Consider the following 23,959-nt stretch of genomic DNA (forward strand, 5'->3'; position numbering starts at 1 on the left):
ATCAAAGGCTGGTTCTCTGTCTAAATACTCAGCCATGCACAAACGTTCTCAGAAAGAGGGGCAGATGGTAGCGATTACTGTGGGACAGATTTCACGGACTACTTGACTATTGAAGCTTAAGAAGGAAGCTGTGCAGACATCCAAATTGAGTATATATTTTTATGTAGCTGAAACTCATCTTAATTGAAAATCAACTTTACAGTGCTGAAAAAGTTTATAATAATATGCACTATGAATAAACTACTGTTAAACCACCTGTACTGCAGTGCCAGACATTCCTCCAAACATTGTTTTTTAGCCCTGTAACAGCATCAGGAACAGTTTCTGACTGCTTTGGCATGCATTAAAATCTATACATAAAGTGGATGCATGTATTTCTTCAACCTCACAATGTGATGTTTAAAAACTCTTTGACTGTGATGGTGACTATGTTATCTTTGTCTGGCTCATTCTGTCTCCAGGTGAAGCTGTCAGACTTTGGTTTCTGTGCCCAGGTGTCTAAGGAAGTGCAAAGAAGGAAGTCTCTGGTTGGAACACCGTACTGGATGGCACCAGAGCTCATATCCAGACTGCCTTATGGACCAGAGGTAATATTCACACCCTTAGGATTTTACTGTTATTTATTATTTGAACATCTAAACAAGCACATCTCTTCTACCTGTTGACTGTCTCTTCTCGCTGTGTCCAGGTGGATATCTGGTCTCTGGGTATCATGGTCATAGAGATGGTGGATGGGGAGCCGCCGTACTTCAACGAGCCACCCCTCAAAGCAATGAAAATGATTCGAGACAACCTGCCTCCAAAACTGAAGAACCTGCACAAGGTACAACGACAGAGACAAAAGCTGGAAAGGCTGACACAAGCTTGACCGATCATCTTGCGTGAAGCACCATTAGCAGATGTCAGGGACGTCACTATACCACCATTTTGTGGTTTCCCTTAGCTAAAACAACAAAATCAGATGCATAAAAGATCATTAATTGTTTGGTATTATAACATCAATCCTTTTGCTTCTACAAGAGGAAGAGAAAAGACAACTTGCAGCTGGACTCCACACCGGCTGTGAGGAAAGGGCTTGATTATTACTTGCCTTTTTTTTTTTTATTGCAGCAGTTATTTAGGTGCCTTGAGGTTGAGAAGTGACACACTACATTAAAGGAGTGTTGAGTAATCTATGACTTTTTATTGACTTCTTTATAGGCTTCTTGAGTAACAGTGGTTATCGCAGCCCTGGCACAGATCCCAGTACTACTGCCAGCGACTTGACTAATGATGGCAATAAGATAGCTAAATAAAGCAGTGGTCAAGCAGAAATATGTGGCATAGATAGGAGTAACAGAGGAATAATAACACTTTCGTAATTTGTCCCACCAGTAACTTGTGTAAGTTTGCCCTTCAACCATTAAGCAACTGACAGTGAAGGGCGTTTGGGCGGATTGTGTGAGTTTATATGTTTTGAAATGCAGTTTGGTAGAGTCTTGCAATAGGAAAAAAAAAACCAAGCACCTTGCAAAGTCAATTTTGAAAGACATTTTACAAAATATCAGTTTCTGGCATAATGACTTGTCAGTGGTATTAACTAAGTTAGCTGATTACTGATAAAAGAAATACACAAACTGGGGTTTTACAACTATCTCACTTTTGAAGCTCGTGTAAAACTGTTAACTGATTTCAGAACCAGCAAGTCCACAACCACCCGGTTGCTTAAGTACAACCAAGTGGTTGATTGTGTACATTGATTCACAACGCTGGAATTTCAACATTTTGTGCCAAAGAGCAATAAAAACTGTACTGATTATCCCTCAACAAACCTGCCGGATAGTATCATTTACGCCTGACTGACTCTGGATGTTTTCTCCCTCTCATTTCTCTCCCAGGTCTCCCCTCTGCTCAAGGGCTTCCTGGACAGGATGTTGGTGCGAGACCCGGCACAGAGGGCCTCGGCCAGCGAGCTTCTCAAACACCCCTTCCTGACGAAGGCGGGTCCGCCGTCCTGCATCGTCCCTCTGATGAGGCAGAACAGGATGAGATGAGACATGTGACACTAAGACCTCCAGACTGTGGAGGGCAGCGTGTGCAGGTTCAGATGGAACAGAATACTCGTGCACACAGAGCAGCGGCCTGCAGAGGTCAGAAGTTACAGATGAGAGGTCTGTTCTTCGCGCAAAACTCAGAAAGTGCTGTGAGCTGCAAAGTGTAAACTGGGTGTGCAGGAGTATTCTATTTTTCGTATGTGAATCACTGAACTGTGGGGACTGACTTCCCTTAATAAGAGGCAATAAGGCGGTGTGTGTGAGAGTGCGTGTATGTGTGTAAACATATGTTGCCAACACTGTTAATGACAGTGAATCATGGCTCATACATGTGTGTGAGCTCTCACTTTGAGCAAGAAGAGCAGAGAAGCCACAACTTGCCTGTTGAGTGATTTTAGCCAATTTCATGTAAACATTTAGTTTTAATGGCCTGACCTGGAAAGATTGACGACTGTGGCTGTTTTTTATTTTTTCCATTTGGACCTTACCTGGATTTTAAGTGTGAAGGTGGGGTTTTGCACATCAATCGGATGCTTTGAAGGAGCCGTGAGCCCACTGGCTGATTTTAGAGACAGAGGGAGCGACATTTTAATCTCACTATTTGACGGTCTGGAATTTTCTCACTACAAAGACTTCTCTCACGGACGGATCCCAGACTCGGACACTATCCTCGTCACACCCAGAACTTACTACTGAGGGAGGAAATCTTTTGACTCAGAAATGAGTCAGATGGACTTTATTTTGTAGCCATATAAATACTAGCTTCCTGTTGTAAACAAGCAAACATACACTAAGTCAAAAGGTAAACACTGGAGTTGTGTTTTTTTAACAGATGAATTTTTCTCTTATTTCCTCTTTATTTTCCTGTGTAAGTACAATGAACATAGAGAGATATATCAATTTTGATGTTTTACTATCTCTATTTTGTGATTGTTTTATTGTTATGATTTGTTTCCTGGTTTATTTTAGAGAGAGATGTGATGATTTTTGAAGCACTGTCGACGAGAGATAGAAGCTGCACTCCCGGTTGTTTGCAGCATGCAGATAATAGACAATAGACATTTTATTTTGATTTCTTTTGTGTGTTTTTTTTTTTTTAGACCAGACCAGATAGGACTTTTTGACTATAAACCTCAGTGGTCGAGATCTCACTCGGACGAGCAACAAAGGTTTTACAGAAACATGAAAAGCAGAGAGAAAAAGAGGACAAGAACGCACCCCCATGAAACTGAATGAGTATAAAATCCTGACAAAATAGATAAAAATCATACACCTGTTTTAGCATTTTTTATAACTTTGCTTTTAGGAGAGTAGGCTTTTCCAAACCCTCTTTTTTTTTTACCTTAATTAACAATTTCAGCTGATAGAGGCAACTCACTTCACTAATGGTTCTGAGGTAGAAAATGAGAGTGCGCTGCTTTTTAGGCAGTCAGCGAGTTGTTTTTACTCTGTGGTGCATGTCAGCTTCCTTATAACGTCATCACTCTCCTTCAACAAATACACAGTGGCTGCTGTTTTCAGTAAATGGCCTGCTGCTGATGCGGAGGAGTGCTCATCCTGTTCTCATACTACACTGGTTGTCCGATTGAATCGATTAATGTTTGATTGCCTAGTTAATGCATCTGGCTCCTGAATCCACCTCATAGTGTGAGAGGTGGAAAGGAGCAAACAGTGGGGTTTTATCATCCGGCGAGTTCATTATTTATAAATGATAAAGGGAAACTCTTACACTACCCAGCACGACACACAGAAAGGAGTGTTACAGATCAGCAAGAAAAGATTAGATTTCTATCGCTCATGAATGGTGTTGCTCATGCTCCTAATGTGTGTGTGAAGATACGAGATCTGTTATTGTAGCGTTTGCATTTGTGTTCTGTGAAAGTGGACCATTAGGCAGATGACAGAACGATAACAGAAGTACTTAAAGGGCAGGAAACACTTTCATGAAAATCCCCCCCTGAGCATTAGTGAGTAACAGCTGCTAATAATGTACACACACCGCATGTGTGTACATTATTATAACATGAACTAAAATAATTACCAGACCTGTGTCGAGTTGTTCTGGATGGCACTGAGAGAGCGCAGTCCTCCATCAGATGCTGATCAGACAAACATACTCTTAAGATATGACAAAAGGTCCTCAGTTAATTTCATGACTAATAGCAAAAACTCCGAAATGATCACCAACAAAGTGAATAAAACCCGTCCAACCTGTTTCGGAGGTTCTGTTGACAGACATCGGCTGTCATGGTGGAGTTAAAACCTGTTGTAACTTGTTGGGAGGTTTTTTTTTCCACATCAGGACATTCAGAATCAGTCACTGCAAATCACTCTAAATTCACTTTCAAATACTCAACTGATTGTCCCCTGCACCAAACATGACTCAAAGACCGCCTCAGCAGGCTAAATGAAACCATGGAGAGTGAATTAGTTTGTTCCCAGGTCTTGTTATTATACACCCACTTCTGCCCTGATGTTCTTCATTATCAGCAGACATCTGCAGTTTCACACTGTACCTCGTAGCAATGAACAATGATTTATACAGAAGATGAAATTAATCATAAGGCCGTTGCTTTGCTATAATTCATCCCTCTCAAAGTAATGCAACACAGATGCACATAAACACAGCCTGCAGACACATTCCCCTCTCTGTGCCAAGGCTGCTGTTTCCATTCCTTCTATGTCTTCCAGTTTAGCTGCTGCAGAGAGCCTCCTCTCCTCAGACCAGACGTCAGTCGAGTGGCCTTTTTTACGACGAATCTGCACCCAGAATACTTCCCACTGATCTGGTGCTCCTTGAAAATAACGCATACAAACATTTACTCGCACTTTTCGATGCTGTCTCTCCGTCAGAAATACTCGCTTTCTGTCTCCACAAAAAAAGTCATCTAAATAAAGAGAGGGGTTGGATATTTTTTGGATGGCGTAGCAGTCGCTGTTCTTGTGCACAGAACATTGTCATGTACTTATCTACGTACATATACTGTGTGTGTGTGTGTGTGTGTGTATATATGTATGTCTGCCATACAGACTATACTGCAGCTGTAGGTGTTTTGAGCCGCTGCACGCTGAACGTAGGTTAATCGTAAACTTTGTCCCTGCCACTTTTTTTCTTCGAAAACATTCACTCAGAAGAAATTTCTGGTTGGCGTTTTGTACTTTGTTTCCTTGGCATCAGACAGTAAATTTTCCGCTGTTTCAGTTTCTGGATCAGATTTGTGGTCAAACGTGTGACAAGCCGATTCTGACTCACAGATTATGAAATGGGTTGTGATGTTTGTAGCCTTTTGCTTCTAATCCGATACACGATGGCTGAGCTGAATGAGATGAAGAATTACAATCAGGTGGAGTTGAGGTAATTCAGTTTAGGCTGTGACATTTTAAGATAAGACACTTTGAATATTCCTGTTTTCTGTTTTGTCATAATCTCAAATTTGAATATTTATCCCACTTGAATCTTTTAAATCCTGTTTAAGACTGCACATGTTGATTCATCACTTACTGTGTTTTAAATGATTATAAACAGTTGTTGCGGATTGACAACAAATAGACTTTATAATGGAGGTGAGAACCTGCCTCCTGCTAAATGCTGGTAAATTGTATCTGGTGTGTTTCCTGCTGTACTTTTTAAGAGGCCCTAGGCGGCTGGTGAAAATGATGGCTAATATGGGATTTATAGATTTGACAGAGTATTTGGGTGACTATTAGGAGCGAAAAAAAAAAACTATAAGAAAGAAAAAAACTTATTTTATATTATATATTTTGAGGAAAAGGTCATAACAGAATATAGTAGGTTGCTTCAAGAGCAAAATGTCATGCTTAGATTAGGTTAATTGGACTACACACACGTTTTAGCATTTCCTGCAGTTACTATCTTTTGCTTCCTGTCCCTGCTGTGCTCCAGCCGCTGCTTCAAAACAAGTCCAGTTATTGACTCAAACATCATGTAACCTAACTGTTTTCATTTCCATTTCAGTATGCTAAAACCTGTGATAGTATGTACTTTTGAAATTTCAGATTATCAAATGTACCTGTTTGACACACAAAAGACACAGACTGCTCTTAGCCTTTTACTACAAGGGAGTATTAAAATCTCGTAATATTAGGTCCTGTTTTCTGAAAATATTATGTCTTTTTCTCGCACAGTGGCCCTTATACTACGTTATATGTAAGTCCTTCCTGTCTCTTGTCCTACCTGCTGTTGGTCCAGGTGTAAACAAACTCTCTCTCTGTGGTATTACAGACTTTGCTGTTCCTGTTTTGCCTCATCCCACATTTGATCAGTTTTCCTTTGATTCTCAATGTGAAAATCCCAAATCTGTTGGTGGACTGATGTTGCTTATTAGGTAGACTGTAACTACATTTCTATGAACCAGATTCTACTGCTGTGTCTACGTGTGTGTTTGTATGCATATGTGTGCATGTTCATGAGTTCATGCCTTAACATTTACAATCACTACTTGACGGATTATGACTCAGACTTGACACTACGACTGTTAGAGAAGGCGAAGGGAGACCTCCATGACGCTTTACTCTTCTCATCTCACATATCTGAAATGTCGTTTTTATGCCAAGTTGTGTTTCTTGGTGTTTGCATCTTTTTGGCCGATGCGTTAAAAGTGACAGCTCTCATTAACATTCCTGACACTTTTGAAATTGCTGAGACTGCTTCAGATTGGGCATTTTTCAGGGTAGTTTTTATTTGAAATGTGGTAACGTCGGCGCTCTTCTCACCTCGATTGCAATTTGCAAGGAGACGAGGTTCAGTCCAAAGCGATTTTTTTTCAAGAAGCAGGACTGCTGGGATTCTTGTTTTTCAGTATCTCCTTGCTTAACACCACAGAGCTTCCAAAAGTTTTCTGTTTCTTCACTCGCAGCAAATGAGCAGCTCCAGTGCTGCTCTTCAGGGTTCAGTGCCTTGCTCAGCGTCTATGGGGATCGTCCTGTTTAGTGAGTAGTCTTGCTTCTTGGAAAAACTCCTGCAGGACTTCCACAGTGAACGCGTGGTGACTAAGGCTCATTTCTGGTGGCACCAGAATCCATGACCACTACTGACCAAACAGCCTACTCCATAAAATATGTGACAAAAAAACCCCAAATGAATTCTTTCTTTAATGGACTGCTTCTCACTGACTCGCCTCTCGTGTAAAAGCTGATTTATTGATCTGTTGCAGTATTGACATGTTTTGTCAAACATTGGATTCCAACAGCAGTTCCTGCACCATCTTGTTTTTGTAAACTTCACTGGTATTGTAAAAACATAGACTTCACTTTGCAAATTTTACTTTTTTTTGCAAATACAGATTTTGTAAAAGTTATCCTTGGTGTCTGTTTTCTGTTTGTGTGTTTGAAGTGTTCAACAAACCAGTCCAAACCAGTTTTTGTTCTTCACTCAAACCTTAAGAAGTAAGAACACGTGTTCACACAGTCTCAATAGGTGAATGCAGAAAAGAGACTCTTGAATCAGAAAAAATGTATTTACTTGGTGAAAAGCAAACATGACCAAAAGTGACACAAGAAGTCGCCATGCTACCACGCAGCTCTAATGCTCATTACACACCAAAAAACAGTTGTTGGATGGCTTAAGAAAAGTGCTGCCAGAAGAAAGGTCATGTTGTAACTCAAAAGGGTTTATTCTCTGTATGGTGGCCTTTTTGGGACATCTCAGTCTCTGCTCTTTTGTCAGACTTGGCTCGACTAAATGTTCTGGCAAACATTGTTTGTCCAAGGTGTAAATTCGTCATGCAGTGCAATAGTTGCATATGAACATAAACCGTAAGAGACTGTAGAGAAATGTGTATCTGATCATCTGAATGTCTGTGCAAAATGCAAAGAAGCTGTTGCTCTTTGATTGTGAAGGATTAACCGTAAAACCTGTTGACGTTTCAGATCACGAATCAGATCCGAAACAACGTGCTGACGAATTAAACTAAATACTTTACTAATAAAGACAGTTTTCCTTTTTCCAGCACCAAACCAATGATCCAAACCGATCGGTACATGAGTGATGCTTCATTGTACGTAAAATAATTACATTTCAGTTCTTGTAGCATTTTCACAAACCACCTCTTATTCTGCAAAGGACTTAAGGAACATCAGCATCCTGTCCTAGATACTGTGTTCAAAAAACCTCCTTTGTGTGGGATTTATCATCACAATTTATAAGCAAGTAGGCGTTTAGCAACATGAATATATGGGTTTAAAAAAATGTGCATGACTTAGCAGAATAATGAATGATTTGTTTTGCATGCAATGATCCGACTTTGTGATGTGAATGAGTGTAACTGTGATATATTGTTCAGATCAGAGTCGACTGTGATATCTGCTAGAATATCTAAACCTGGTGTTTGGCCTTTTCCTCAGTTACTCACAGAAATACAAAATACGATCAGCTGCTGCTTAACTGTTGAAGTGATTTAGGTGCATTATTTCCTTTAGGGGTCATTAAAAGACGAGAAAATGATGCACCAATGTTTGTTTTGATAAATTTGGCTCCACGCTGTCAGATGTTGTCATAATGAGACCTAAATTGAGTCCTTCAGACACCTAACTGACTAACCACATGCCTGATAAAGTGCCCACATGCTGCCTGATGAGCTGATACTGTAGACCCGCTTTCAGTGGAAACCCTGAAGAAACTCTTTTCTCTGCATTACAGCAGCAAGCAGAGTCAGCACCGTTGTATTTTTAGCACTTCCGTCAAGCCGCCCCGTCAGTCGAAGTAACTGAGCAGCAGGCTGCAGCTCTGCAGCTTTTACTTTAAACAGTCAGACAAACAATGACAGCTATTATAGACCACAGCTGTGTTTGTGGTGTGTGTGTGAGAGTGTTTTTGGACCTCACCAGGATAGAAAGTAAGGAAGAAAAGTCAGCACATTTTGTTGGTTCTTCATTTGTTTAGTGGCTAGTTTAAGGTCATTTTATTTATTACACTCATAATTTAGGATCAGTGTGCATTTATGCACGGCGGGGTTGGTGACTTTAAAAATACAGTATAGAGATTATATGGTTTAAAGTTCTTTGTCATAGAGAAACTTGAAGCTGCACAGTACACATGAAACTAGGCCACCGCTTATGGACATGTGGCAATATAGAAACAGCACAGGGAGGACAAACAACTTCTGCTTTACTAGTTAGAACTGAAATGTAAAACTGTAATATATATATCAGTACGATTGTAAGTTAAACTGTGATATCTTCACGGTTTCTTGGACTCAAATCAGGAAAGGAAAAACAACTGGATGCATATTAGAGATGGTATCTCAGATTGGCATCCATTTTTAGCTGCGCCAGCAGCATGTCGGGCAGTTGGCCCGTCACTTTGGTCCAGTCTGAAATATCTCAACAGTTATTTGATGGATTGACATGAGATTTGGTACAGAAGTTCACGGTTCCCAGAGGATGAATCCTCATAACGCTGGTGATCCCCTGACTTTTCCTCTGGCGCCACCAGCAGGTCAAAGTTTTCACTTACTTTGTGAAATATCTCAACATCTACTTGATGGATTGGCACAATATTTTGTACAGACATTCGTGGTTTCCAGACGATGAGTCCTGATGATTTTGGTGATCCTCTGGCTGTTCCTCTAGCGCCACCACGAGGTTAAAATCTGTGTTTTTAGTGAAATGTCTCTATAACTACTGGATGGAGTACCAGACATTTGTGCATGGTAACATGGTCCAAACATTCATGTTCCTCTCAGGGTGAATAGGTAAAGCTTTAGCTTTTCACCCAGCGCCATCATCAGGTCAGTTTGTTGTTGTTTTTGTCCAATACTTTGCTTTACAACAAAACACCTGCAAATCATTTCAGCCTCAGCTGTACTTTGTGTTTAGTGCTAATGGTGAACATGGTAAGCATTGTGAGCATGTTAGCATGCTGCTAGCTTTGTTTTAACTTGCTTGAACCAGGTTTATAAAGCAGGTGCCACCATTAACCAGGGGGTCCTGTGCTGTGGCTTTAATTTTAAAAGCTTTCCAGGAATAGAATTTTTATTTTAATGTATTTACTTACCATTTGTATATATTTATTTTTATATTTGAACTGGCCACAGTTTATTTCTCCTAGTTGACTCTCTCTGTGTGTGTGTGTGTGTGTGTGTGTGTGTGTGTGTGTGTGTGATGTGTTTCCAGAATATGACGGAGCCGCGCAGGTGGGCGGTGTTTGGCGGTCCGCAGCGGCCAATAGGAAGCCTGGGTGTCGGTGTCAAACACAGCTGATCGGTGAGTCAGGGCGAGAGCAGCGGAAAAGGTCCCACTTGTTGCCGAGCAGGAGCCGCGACCGTCAAGCCGACGACCGAGATCTGATCCCTCTTCGCTCTCCGTCCTCGGATCCGTCAGTAAATCCTCCTCTGCAGCCCGAGCAGCCGCGTCGGTCCGGGATCTCACCGCTGCTGCCTCCTTCACGGCTCTCAGGTGAGACATTTGACCGTTTAAAGCGCTTACATTTGCTCCATTCAGAGAGAGGAGCTGTCGGTGTTTCAGCTTTACCTGCCGCGGACCCTCAGAGCTGTGATCAAGATGTGTTTAGAAATAATAATCGATAGTTCCGTCCTCTGATTCCCTGTGTGCAAAATACGAGCGCCGGGTTTTTACGTTTATTGGATAAAGTAGTTTTGAGCTGATATATTAACTGTTGTTCAGCCGGTGCCTGCTGATTATTGATGTCAGTGATAACAGAGGAGCTCAGCCACAAAGGCCTAAGAGTTAATCACGGGAATGTTATCGTGAAGCCTCCACTGACACACTGATGTTGCTGAGGAACAAAGGAGCTTTTTCCATAATTAACTGTGTTACTGCAGACCGTCACTTTGATTCAAACAGTTCTCAAAGGGGGGTGCAGGGTTCACTGAGGGGGTCCCACAGGTCAGGGTCTCTGGAGGTTTCAAGGGGAGAAGAGGTTTCTGTAGGTCCCTCTTTTATGGGTTTTTAAAAGGGTGTTCAAGGGGATTTCAGGCTCCTTAAAGGGGCTTGCAGGGGTCCCCGGCTGTGTCTCAGGGGCACCAGGTTTCTTGCAGCAGGTCTCAGAGGCTTTTAGAGTCTAAGAGTTTATTTCCACCATAATGAAGTGTAGAGCTGAAACGACAGAATAATAATCTGACAGTCGATTCATTGTTTCAGCCATTTTCCAGCAGAAGCACCAACCAGTCTCTGCTTCCAGCTTTTCTCTGTTTTATATCTTTGGGTTTTGGACTGTTGGTCGGACAAAACAGGCGATTTGATTTGAAGACGTCACTGAGAAATTGTGATGGGCGATTTTTCCCTTTTTTTGGACATTTGATAGACCAAACAATTAATCGAGTAAACTGAAAAAGATAATTGTCAGATTAATTGATAATGAAAATAGTTGCTAATTAAATATGCCGGACATAATGGTGTGTGTGTGTGTGTGTGTGTGTGTGTGTGAGAGAGAGAGAGACGTGCGCTTGTTTGTGAACACCTGACCTGCTTTGACTCTCCCTTAACTCAAATGGCACCACTTGACTCACTGATAAGACTGAAGTATGATGGCAGGCGTGTTCGCCATAGCAACACCTGGTAGACTTAAGTGCATTTCAGTTCAATTCAATATAACTTTATTTATCTGTGTCAGGGCAGTTGCATGCAGCAGCTCATCACTAAGGTCATCAGATACACTCAATAGATAAGAAAAGAAAAACTAACAACATTCAGAGGCTAAAAGCTTATTAACACTAACTGTGTATGAGGAACTGGTAATAAATACATTAATAAATATCTAAAAAACAATAAAAAAGGTACACAAGGTAATGAGGGATTGAGAAGGCAGCGGGGATGAAGGACGGGAGTGTCTCATTTACCTGCAGGGACATGTAATCTGAGCTCTGACAGCAGAGCTGGTTGTGTTTTACATTCATGATGGGTTTTGCTGCTGTAATTTTAGCACATATTTGACTTTCAGTCGTTTATCATCACAAGACAAAACACCAGAAATCCAAAAATAAATGTTTATTAGACTTTATGACTTAATTAGCTCATAGTTTAACCCGCACTGACATTGAAGGCGAAGTGTTTAATGGTTTAAGTCATAAAAGCATGTATGTCTTTGTTGCACCACGTTATAACAGAAGCTGTGTGAAATGAGTTTTGGTGGGTTCACCTGACCTGGTCAGTAATGCAACATCAGCACTCCCACTGTGTGTGTTCACTGTGCATTGTGTACGCTGGCTGCTGAAAGCTTTACAAACACCGACCATCCCATCAAACGGGCTGAGCAGACGGAGGTAATATGCTGCCTCGCGCTGTCCTCAATTAAATAAAGTCAAGAGGAAGTTTTGAAGGTGTGGTCTGTGTGAAACATTTGTGTTCTGTTGTAATCTAGTTTACTTCCTCACTGCTGTATGTGTAAAAATATGTTATATTTTTCTTTGGACCTTATTAAAACCCGAGAAGTAGAAAAGTGTTGAAGTGGTAACCCTTCCGATGATGTTACTTATGTTTCAGGTCAGTTAGACCCCAGAGATGTCGAACTCAGAAATCCAAATAAACTTATTTTGGATTTAGTATGTAGTAGTAGAGTGTCGAGTGTTTTAAAAACGACTGTCCACACCAATCACAGATGAAAATATCTGAAAAGTTAAAGTCTCAGAGACCCCAAACATAACTAATGTGTCTGAAACAACACCCTTGTGGTTAAAAACTCGAGTCAGTTCTTATTAAAAGAGAAAGATGAGACCCCGACACTAAACTTAAATTCTGCAGCGTTCTGCCTCGACAGGGTTTGTACAGGTTTATGTCGCACATTCAGAAATGCTGTAAAGCAGCAGAGCAGAATGAGCAAAGTTCAACATGGCAGAGCAGGAGTCACCGCTGCAGCTACAGCCAGACTCTCAGATGTGGTTCAGTTGGTGAAGAAAACTCAACACTACTTACTGTATCTGAGTCAAAGTAGACTTCCTGTGGTCTTCTTCACGTTTTCTGATCTTGGCTTTGTCTTTGGTGTTCAGTTCATTCTCAGAGGTCAGGCGATGTGAGGGCTTCCTGCAGCATGTTTTCCCATGGGATTTTCCCTGTGGAAGTTTCTGTAGGTGGGAATCTTTGTTTGTATCATCATCACTCTTGCTAACTACCCAGCTCTTCCTCTGTTTGCGCCAAACAAATCGCTGTTGTAGCTGGAAACATCAAATGCATAATTTCCTGCGTGCCAGAAAACATTTCCAAGAAAGTTGTGTTGACATCAGCAAATGTTACTTTACGTCATTTAACGCGACATAATGTGGTATTTATTTGACACCGGTATCTAAATCACCAGTAACAGGGTGTACATATAACCAGGGTGGGCTTCCATCGAATCCAGAATCAGTTTAACATGTCACCACCGACCTTTTTATGCATAAAAACGACGTGTTTGTGACTGATGGCTGCCCAGGTTCAGTTCAGGAAGACGCAGTGGTCTCTGCTGCGTTCTGTGTTGGAGCTTAAATGCACCTCAGTCATGAAGAGGAGGTGCAGATGATGGAGAGGAGCTCGAACATGCTGTCAGTCATATTGTGCACAGCATTCAGTCTTCACCACCCTGCAACAAAGCAGTGCCAGATGGCGCCAGCTGACACTGAAATCAGTGGGAAAACTGACATTTAAGGCTTGCCAGTTATGTTTGTAGTGATTCTGATCGTGGCGTTGCCGATGCGTCGCATCTTTTAACACAACTTTTAGCCATACGCCTGTTACAATGTGGTCTGAGTGAAGTCGAGCAGTTATTTCGCAGGCTTGTTACGCTGCTAACGTCAGACATTTAACAGCATTTACAACGTGCAGTTCTCACGTGAAAGGGAGCCGAATTCATTTAGAAGAATTTTCTGTTGTCACAATAATTCTGTTGCCTCCCTGATTCCAACTTCACAAACATTACAGCAGAAGTTATAATATCACAGAGGGCCGTGATGACTAAGATGCAGATCTCCCACGCAAATTGTGGTCGCATAAGATGGAGCTGTGAATGTGCGTGTGTGTGTCTGTGTGTGTGTTAAACCTCTGTAATGTTTGTGTGTGTGCGTGCGTCTGTGTGTGTGTTAAACCTCTGTAATGTTTGTGTGTGCGTCTGTGTGTGTGTGTGTGTTAAACCTCTGTAATGTTTGTGTGTGTGTGTGTGTCTGTGTGTGTGTTAAACCTCTGTAATGTTTGTGTGTGTGCGTGCGTCTGTGTGTGTGTTAAACCTCTGTAATGTTTGTGTGTGCGTCTGTGTGTGTGTGTGTGTTAAACCTCTGTAATGTTTGTGTGTGTGTGTGTGTCTGTGTGTGTGTTAAACCTCTGTAATGTTTGTGTGCGTGTGTGTGTTAAACCTCTGTAATGTTAGTGTTAGTGTGTGTGTGTGTGTGTGTGTGCCCATATGAGTGTGACTGGCACGCTGAGGCAGGGGGCCCTCCCTCGCTGCTCCTGAGATGACTGGCATCTCTCTTGACATGAAAGCACAAAATACACACTAAAGACAGCAAAGCACACCTACACACCCATTTCCACACACTGAAAACACACGGTGGCATTTAAGCTGACGCTCCAGCAGAGGTCTGGCTCCGTTGGCACTAGTTTATGTCAGAAAGTGTGTGTCATCTGGAGAAAGAGTCTGGGTTGTTGTGGTGATGGGTTTCTGTTTCAGCATGAAGAAAGGTCTGTTGCTGCTCAGCTGCTCCGCTGCCAGTCGTGGCTGTTGGTCAATATGGCCAATGTTGAAACAGTAAACAGTGTGAGGTGACAGTTTCACTATTGGCCAGCTGAAAGGTTGAAGCCGGTTTATGGGCGTGTTGTGAAAGGTTTGATCGAAAGAAAAGAGGACGAAGCACAACACAGGAGCGACGTTTAAGGTGTTACATTTGAGATTTTTACATAAATAATTTATTGTCAGAGGAGTAGAATTCCCTACCTGCTGTTTTTTATTTTGTATACATTTAATATCCTTAATATTTATATATTTTAGTTTGCTTTTATGTTTTGGACTATGCGTTGTTGGTCTTTCAGGATGATAATGAAGTTGAATTTGCTGAGACTCTACTGCTGCATTTTTCATCGTGTGGGAGCAGGTTGGGTTTAGAGAGAATTTCCTAGATTGTTTTACAACAAAAAGGAAAGTTGTTGCAACACTTTAGAATACAATATACAGTGTAACTTTGTTGTAAGAATCAGGTGCCAGGAAAATACTTACCGATTCTTACTGGTATTTAAATGTAGGTGCAAGACAATGTGAAAACAAAGGACTAACAACTGGGCATTTTAAAAGAGCTGCATTATAAAGTTGCTTTATGGCACAAAATGGGGGAAAAGATGCTTCAGGCACAAACAAGATATTGTAACAAGTGAAAAATGACTTCCATTGTAGAGCTGCAACGAATAGTTAATTAATCAATTAGTCGATTGACTGAAAATTAGTATTTTCATAATTGATTCATTATTTAGGTAATTTTTTAAGTGAAAAATCCAAACATTCTCTTGTTAAGTTTTTCAAATTTGAAGATGTTCTGCTTTTCCTCGTCTTGACATTATAGATTACTGAATATCTTTAAGTTTGGACTGTTGCTCGGACAAAACAGGACATTTGATAACACCACCTCGGGCTCTGGGAAATTCTGTTGGGCATTTTGAACTCCTTTCTTTCTGTTTTATAGACCAAACGGTTAACTGAGAATATAATCGGCACATTAATCGAATATAAAAATAAGCGTTAGTTACAGCCCTATTCCAGTGTGTGAGCATTTTGAGAAAGGGCAGGTCTCTTTTGCATCAGAAAGCAACAGGATCTGCAGAAAATGTGTGTTTGCATGTTGAATGCTGCTGTTAGAGTTTAGCCTGAAGGTGTCGGAGGGCACAGACGGGGGGTCACTGGTTCAAACCTCAGGTTTTGTTTGGAAAATCAAAATGAAGACCTTCATCAATGCAGCTGCTCAGTGAGCAGCAGGAGAGGCCAGCAGAGGTGTGGTGGCAGCAGCTGAGAGGTGTGAATGAACACAACAGCAGGCTCGCTCGGTCAGTCTTCTCTCAGATAAAGCAAACGACCGCCTGGCTCCCAGCTGACGACACATTTAGACTGAAAAAACCCTTTTCTTTCACAGCTGATGTCATTTATATTTTCTGACATTTAGTGTGTCTGAAACTTTTAAACAGAGCTCCTTATAATGAGAGAGGTGTGACTTCTGCTTCCTGTCCAAAGATATTATCATCAGTGTGTGTGTGTGTTTCATGTTCTTATATCCTGGTGGGGACTGTAACCAGAACACACACTAAACCATGGGGGACTTCTGTCATCGTGGGGACAAAAATTGAGGTCTCCTTGGGTCGAGACTGGGAAAGCATTATGTCAATGACTGTGCCCCATGGGGATAGTGAAACAAACGTGTGTGTGTGAAGATGGCCACTGGTGTGTTTTCTCTGCTTCTGACTCTTCATTTCTGTTGTGTCATAAGGAAGTCTGGTTTGATGTCTGCGTCAGTCCCGTATCCATGGCCATGCGGACGCGTCACTCTGGTCTGCGGACTCCTCCTCCTGGCCTCCTCACCGCTCCTCACTACAGGTACGACCTCTGACCCCACCTGTCCACCCGAACCCCTCACACCTCTGTGTAGTTTAGGTAACACTGCATCAGCTCCCGACGTTCGTTCGTTCATTCATTCGTTCATTCATTAAGTCTCTCCAACGGTTTCTCCTTCATTCATTTTAGCAGACAGGCAAATATTTGTCAAAACAACTGCTGCAGCAAGTAGACGAAGCTGTAGCATAATGACCCCCACGTCTTTCCAAAATGACAAAAACTGATGCTTACTGACGTGAAAGGGAAGACTAGTCAGGAAACCGATTTACTGTTAAACATTTGAGTCATCTGAGAACTAATAAATCATATTTTTGTGGAAAGCATTTTAAAGGTTAGCCAAGATTTTCATATTATATAATTTATTCAGTTTGTTGCATTTTGTAATGAAAGCTTTGTTATATTGATTTATCAATGGAGAAACGACTTAAAATCCTTTTTTTATGCACACATGAAATGTGAAATATTTGTATGCAGCAACTACAAACCTGTTGGATTTAATGCTGACTATAAGCTGACTGCTCTCCTCAGCTCGTCTGCTGCACACGAGCAATAATGCAACAGTGTCACACTGAAAAACAGGGAATCCTTTGAAAACGATGACTGTCTCTAATCGTTCCGTCGAGATATACCGCAGCAGTGAGATACTGAAACAACTTCCAAAAACTTCACCCAGAATTACCGGTTAGCTGGAAGCACGACCCAGATAAACGTTCACCAGTGGTTTGGATTGAAGCACACACCTTTATCACACTTTTATGATGACTGATTGTGAAACACTAAATGAACTTGAGGCAGCGTCTTGCAGGATGTAGCCACTTTCTGTGAGGCTTTCAGAGGTTCAAAACTGTCTTTTGGGACTGTTGCTCAAAATGTGGCTGTGTCTTGGTCTCCTTCCTGTTTTCTAACTGCATGAAAAACAACAGTTTAAATTATCGTTGCTTTTAGAGTGAGATAAACATTTAGCTGAAAGCTTCTTCGTTGCAGCTTCATTTGCAGAAATTCTAGTGATTTTCCTCTCTCAGCTTCGCCCTTGACCTACTCTTCACATGTTGATGTTTTTAGTTGAGGGGGTGGAAATCATAATTCTACAGACGCACACTTTTTAAGATGGAGGGTGAAGAATAGAGGAAATGGGTAACAGTGTTGGTTGCACTGGTAAAGCTGCCCATTTGGTAAGGCAGAGGTGGTTGTGGGCAACGTTTTGATATGAGTGGTTTTCACTGAATGAGCGGAGTTGCTGAAAAAGCGCTCGCAGCACGCATTCCTGTGTACATACATGTGTAAATGTAGGTATCTAAACCAAATCCTGACCCTCTATAGAGCCTTTTACTCACATGTCAGCATGTGTTTACAGTTTGACACTGTGCCAGTGTTCTTCCCAGCTGGTGTCGCACTCGCTCGTCATCAATCACCCTTCACCCCGACATCGTGCCTGTGTGCCGCTCTTCTCACAGGGTGTCCTCGTGACTCGCCGCTCCTCTCTGTTGTTAATTTTCAAAGATTCACAGTCAGAAAATGCCAGTCAATGACCGCCACCAACTCCAGGAGACGAGATAGCACTTACATATGCTGTGACATTTTCAAATCTATGAATTATTACCACATTAATTATAGTACAATGATGCAATTACCATAAACAACTGGACAATAGCTGAAGAGACTGGCAGCCTCCACAGGCCTCTACTGCATTTTCTGACACAGCAAAATCTAAGCAACTGCTTTACTGCACAAAATAAGAAGAAATCACTGTTCTGACCATGTAAACTGAGATAAATCTAAGGATAATAAAAGCGCTGATGGCAGGTTGTGGAAGGAAGGAGTGAGAAAATCACCTCGAGAATGTTTATCCTCTTCTGTAAAGCCCAAAGAAAACAAATGCATGAGGAGCAGTACTGTAGAGATGGAGGAGGGGTGAGAAAGAAGAGGGTTTTATTTTTCAGAAGTATCAAACAATTTTACAATAACTACTGTATATCCTCCCCCCCCACACGATCCCAACAGCTCGAAAAATAAAATGAATAACAGTCGTAGTAATACATTTGAGTAAGAAATGGATGTTGTTTTCATTCTGAGAAATATAAACATTAAGCAATAGCAATGGTGTGAGGAAGAGGCTACTAATAATCTTGAATTCCAGTGCACAGCGCGATAATGTCACCTTGTGAAAACCTGCTGTCATCACTGTGTTTTGTGTCTCTACAGGCAGACTGAGCAACTGCACTCACCCTCTGGTGCCAGAACACGGAGGTTTCCGCTGTGATCCGTCCCCGTGTCGAGGTTTCCCCCAGAAGAGCTCCATCCATTTCTTCTGTGAGCCCGGGTACCACATCAACAGCAAGGTCCGTGTGTCCAGGTGTCGCCACGGGAGGTGGCAGCCCCCAATACCTGCCTGCATCCCTATCAAAGGTGAGAGTTTAGAAGACTGAATACACTCCATTCTAACAAGTAATATGGTATTTATGTTTTCTAAGTATCTGTTGAGGTTGAAATGTTTTGTGTAGTGTAATAAGGGAGCGTACGTCAACTGCATTAAACCTGTTTGGGTTTGACATGAAGTGAGTTCACTTTACTGATAATTCAGGTGCAAAAAATGAATTTCCCTGCAAGGATTAATCATGTTCAGTGTGAGTTGTGAGACTTGTGGCCAGAAGCCTGAAAACATCTAGGCAGGAAAAGGTTTGTCCGTTAACTGATGAGTCTATCAATTCGTCGTTTAGGTCATTTTTCAAGAAAAATGGCAAACATTTTCAACTTCTCAAATGTTAGAATGTGCTGCTTTAGTTTGGTTGGTCGGACAAAAGAAGTCACTTTTGGCTCTGGGAAGTTGCGATATTTTTTTCAGTATTTTCAGACATTTCATCCAAGAGATAAGTAAGATAAAGATTTGAAAATAACTGTTAGCCTAAAGTGCAGCCTAACAACACTTTACTGGGAGTGTCTTTGGTCTGAGCCAACAGTTGTTTTTGTATTTTTACATTATAAAAGGACAGTTATTGAGGACAGTAGGGTCAGAGTTCACCCTGATGCCTTTATAACATCATGTGCTGATGAGTCAGACTACCTGGTTTTACTTTGTGTTTTCACATTAGTAATAACGATCTGATAACGATCACTAATGGCCATGTCATGCAATGAAAACCTGGTTTTATGACTCAGTCATTGGTGAGACAGGGTTTTGGGTGCTTTAGTGTTTAAGTGCTCTGGGACTCGTCTCTTCCTACAAACCTTAAAGGAAATCAGATTCAACAAGTGTTTTATACAAAATCAACCATGCTGTCATTCACAGCAGAGAGAATATTTCAGTCCTGTGGAGCTCAGTGGGTCGAGCACAAACAGCAGGTCAGTAGTTTGATTCCCTCTGGGGCCTCCGATGTTTCGACTTCCTGCTCTCTCTGGGTACTGAGTTTGGAGTCAAGTCATGCGACTTTAAAATCCCCTTCGTTATTAGTAAGCAGATGTTCTTGGACGACTCTAAAGATCTCTTTGACGTTTCCCAGCAGCCCCGGCATCACAGCGTTCCTCGGTGATTAGCTCAGTTTAACTTCTATTTATGACTCATCACAGCTTTGATCCAGACGGTTTAACGCCTGGTTCTTTCTCCTTTTGAGTGTTCAGGTGGCAGACGGCGTGTCACTGTTGTGATCGGGTTAGGGGGCTTGATTACCAGTGGGGTCACCGATACTTAAAATATGTGTTATTGCTGATTCCAGACATGAGATGTGGTCTGGCTGTGTGAGACTCCTCAGAGGCCACTGGGAGTTTTGTAGTGCAGCACTGTTAAAACTAACACTGTGAATCTAAAAAATTAACCAGTATATTTGAATTGTATTTGTTGTTGCTACAAGAACTCAACTGCAATCGATTGGGATCGAGTTTTGTCTCATCTCACAAATGAATGAAATTCTCTCCAATCAGATTCAAAATTTCGTCTTTAATCAGTAAGAGCAGGAAGAAACGTTTACCTTCATTTTGTGTGAGTGGTGTCGGGTGTCATTTCACCATCACAGCACTAATGCTAAAACATCATTAAACGTCAGAGCGTCTTGCGGCCCGACCCTCTGATTCAAACCCAGCAGCAGCAGCAGCAGCTCGCGTTCATCTTTTGACCTACTTAACAGAAACACGGCGACACGCTCAGATTCTGCGCAGGGGAACTTGAAGCTTTACTTTCCTCAGACCATTTCCGACTTCTGTCACCATTCACTCAAACACGCTGAGACAGGAAGTCAGAGCGCAGAACGAGGAAGTGGGTGAAGCCACCATAATAACCATTAAACATTTCCTCTGTGTTGACGCTGTCAGAGCCTCATGGAAAGCTACTGCCGTATTGTCATGGGCACAGATAAACCACATCATGAGATAAAAAACTTCCTCTCATAGATCTGGGATTTGATAATCTTGTTCTGTAAACTTGTCTAGCTAGAATAGCTTGATATTTTCCACAGTGGTGCAGCACAGGTAATTGTTAGGCACACATTTAGACTTTCTTTCATAGCTTCAGCTCACTGTCTTAAAGTTATATTTACCTTTTTTGCAATTTAAAAACATTTTAACATGTGACACTTGATTTCTGGGTCTTTTTCTGTTGGGTAATTGGCCAGATGAGATTGTTTTGTCCTGCAATTAATGATCAGTGTCAATGTTTTTTATCGATGAATCATTGAATCTATTAAATGTGAAAACATAGTGAAAAATGCTCATCATTAATTAATTGCTTGTTTTGTCTGACCAACACTCCAAAATATTCAATCTCCACTTACATAAAAAGGAAAAAGCAGCAAATTTTCACATTTGTGAAGCTGGAACCAGCAAATGTTTTTACTTGAGCTGCCAACAGTCAACCACAGATCACTTCCTCCAGAAACAGCAGATAGTTGTGTAGTTTTTGGTACCTGTCAGTGTCTGTAGTTGTGTTTCTAATGTCAACATTTGTCTTTCTCCCCCTCAGAGGGCCCTAAAGTGAACTCTGATGACAGAGTGAATGACTCGATGCCCAGCATGGCCACAACAGCGGTGGGCGTGTCCATCTTCCTGCTCACCACCACTGCCTGCCTGGTCGTCAAGTCCCGCCTCTACCCCTGTCAATCACACAGGTAAGAAGAAGATCGTTTACTGCAGTGATTCCAAGCCAGAGGGTGCGTGGAAATATTGTAGAGCAGCTTGGCTCATTTGAAAAACAGGAATGACGATTTTGCTAAAATAATGAATAAATGGTTGAAATATCCAGCCACTCCAAGCAGATATAGAACAAATGCAATATAAAATATAAACAATTCCGGGTTCACTGTGTCTTGTATTTAAAAAAAAAAGTAACAATATCCACCTTTTTATATGATCATAGTGTTTAAACAACAAGTTTAAAATCAGTTCAAATGAACACATTTGGGACATGACAGGTGGTGTCGATGCAGGGCACCTGAGCTCAGGTACGTCAGACAGGGAAGGTTGGGGACCACTGATGGAACAATTTTGTAGGAAAACGTAATTATTAGTATTAAACATAAATTATTCAGGTCAGAGGTCAGGAGATTCACCACTTCACCTGTACAACAACACCTGCTTATTCTACATGAAGTAATTCTCTGTCCCTCTCTGTGTCCCGGCAGCCGTCGCTCCTCAGACCAGCTGGACCTGATGGTGGACGGACTTCCTGTCTCTCTCCCCTCCTACGAGGAGGCGGTGTACGGCAGCTGGGGGCAGCGCCTCCCCGTCTGCTCAGCACCCGGACCCACCCAGCTCCTATTGGCTCAGGAGGCTCCCAGCTGTCACCAGTCTCTCAACAACCAGTCGGACGGCAGTCACCACCCCCTCCTGTCCAACCAAAGCCCTGACAACCCCCCGCCCCCTTACGAGGAGGTCCAGTCATCACATCCCAGAGACAGGATGAGTGACGGGGACGTCCGGCAGCTACACGTTGCACTTTCAGATGACAAGGACACTTGATTGACAGACTGAGGGGTTCATATGCGACACACGGGGTGCAGGTGTTTAGCAATGAAGGCACGATGTTGATTGACAGCTAATTGCTGCGGTGCAGTGTTAACTCTGCAGAAGATAAAAGCCAAATGACGGCTGGAAAAAAAAAAAAAAACACGGACTGACAGCAGACTCCTGTGCTGCCTGCACTTTTCCTGGTTGGCTGCAGCTCACCAGCATCAGGACACTCTGTCCTATCACATGCTATTTTAGACAAAGCTGATAAGCTCTGATTGGCCAGCTGTTGGGTCACAAAGACTTGACTGAAGAGGGCTAAAGTACATTTCTAAATGAAATGTTGACTGTATAGTGTATTGTATGAATGTATGTGGCAGAAGAGGGAGTTTATGTGCTGTCTGGTGAAAACCTTGTATCCAGAATGATGTCATCTCTTCAGGAAAAAAAAACTGCCTTGTTTTTAGTGTGAACAATGCATGTCATTGTTTATGAGAATGTAAACCTTCAGTTTAAATATAAAAATACTAAAACAACATCGCCCAAACTGGAATTATGAGGTTTTCAGCAGTAATATAAAAGTGTAAGTGCGTGTGTGTGTGTGTGGGCGTGTGTTTTCAGTGTTGCTCTGGAGACGTCATCTATCCTTCCCGTCAGTGACGGGGCCGATTGAGGCATCCTTTGTGAAGTCAGTGGCGTGCTGTTGCAGAAACTTGTGTTTCCACAGCAACCGACTCTATTCCGTTTCTCTCTGAGACTTTTGTACAGCATTTCTCTTTGAGTCTGATTGGACTGTGGGGCACATATTGTGGATCTGAAACTCGTTTTGGACCAACAGCATGTTGTGATGTTAATATTAAAAAAGGCTAATTTTGTGTACAGCAGATATAGAGACTTGAAAATGCTTGGAAACCAAACTGTCTTTAAAAGTGTGTTCATTCAGTGGTGAGTGAAGTAAAAACAACAATATTTTGATCAATTTAAATGTACAGTAAAAAGAATCTTAATTTTACATTTATTTGCCCTGGTGGCATCGGTGCGGACACATAGGTGCTCTTATCAAAATAATCCTCTAAATCCCCCCCCCCCACAGCTGTGGGACCAAACCGCCCAATTAACCTGAAACTCATCAGTGATCCAACACTGATTTCCTCACTTCACCTGGCTGGTTCCCTCTCTGCCACTCTTTGACCTCTGCAGAGTGACTGACGCCTTCACGGCCCTTGAATGTATTTTATGTTAACAAATCTAACTATTATATGGATTGTAATACTTCCAGAAATATTGTTTGTATATTGTATTATTGCACAGAATTATATCATGAATAAATGTTGAAATGTTCCTTTTGTTTGACATCTCGTCCTTGTTTGTGACATAATTGAAGTTAATATGCGTCACCTGGGTTTGTCAGTGTTGCAGCACGATGTGTTTAGCACAGCAGATAGACAGAAACGTCTCC

At 41.8% G+C, this 23,959-nt stretch overlaps 2 protein-coding genes across 5 annotated transcripts in view; both read left to right on the top strand.

Annotated features, from left to right (window-relative positions):
* Positions 1-7,351, top strand: part of pak4 (p21 protein (Cdc42/Rac)-activated kinase 4) — a 34,512-nt gene extending 27,161 nt beyond the window's left edge. For all 3 annotated transcript variants that reach the window (XM_044202398.1, XM_044202396.1, XM_044202397.1), the window contains 3 exons: positions 462-587; positions 689-823; positions 1,878-7,351. In XM_044202398.1, coding sequence (XP_044058333.1) covers positions 462-587; positions 689-823; positions 1,878-2,033 — 417 coding nt within the window. In that variant the 3' untranslated portion in view covers positions 2,034-7,351. The remainder of the gene's footprint in view (positions 1-461; positions 588-688; positions 824-1,877) is intronic.
* Positions 7,352-10,225: 2,874 nt separating this feature from the next.
* On the top strand, positions 10,226-23,841 carry zgc:152863 (uncharacterized protein LOC562658 homolog). 2 transcript variants are annotated; one of them, XM_044201260.1, is made up of 5 exons: positions 10,226-10,448; positions 16,449-16,551; positions 18,772-18,975; positions 21,518-21,662; positions 22,176-23,841. In XM_044201260.1, the coding sequence occupies exons 2-5, from the start codon at positions 16,458-16,460 to the stop codon at positions 22,510-22,512; spliced, it is 780 nt and encodes a 259-aa protein (XP_044057195.1). In that variant the 5' UTR covers positions 10,226-10,448; positions 16,449-16,457; the 3' UTR covers positions 22,513-23,841. The 2 variants fall into 2 exon arrangements, with proteins under 2 accessions (XP_044057195.1, XP_044057193.1); XM_044201258.1 differs by having other exon boundaries at positions 10,231-10,448; positions 16,445-16,551.
* Positions 23,842-23,959: the final 118 nt, after the last annotated feature.

Source organism: Siniperca chuatsi, linkage group LG7 (assembly GCF_020085105.1).
Source record: "Siniperca chuatsi isolate FFG_IHB_CAS linkage group LG7, ASM2008510v1, whole genome shotgun sequence".
NCBI lineage: Eukaryota > Metazoa > Chordata > Actinopteri > Centrarchiformes > Sinipercidae > Siniperca > Siniperca chuatsi.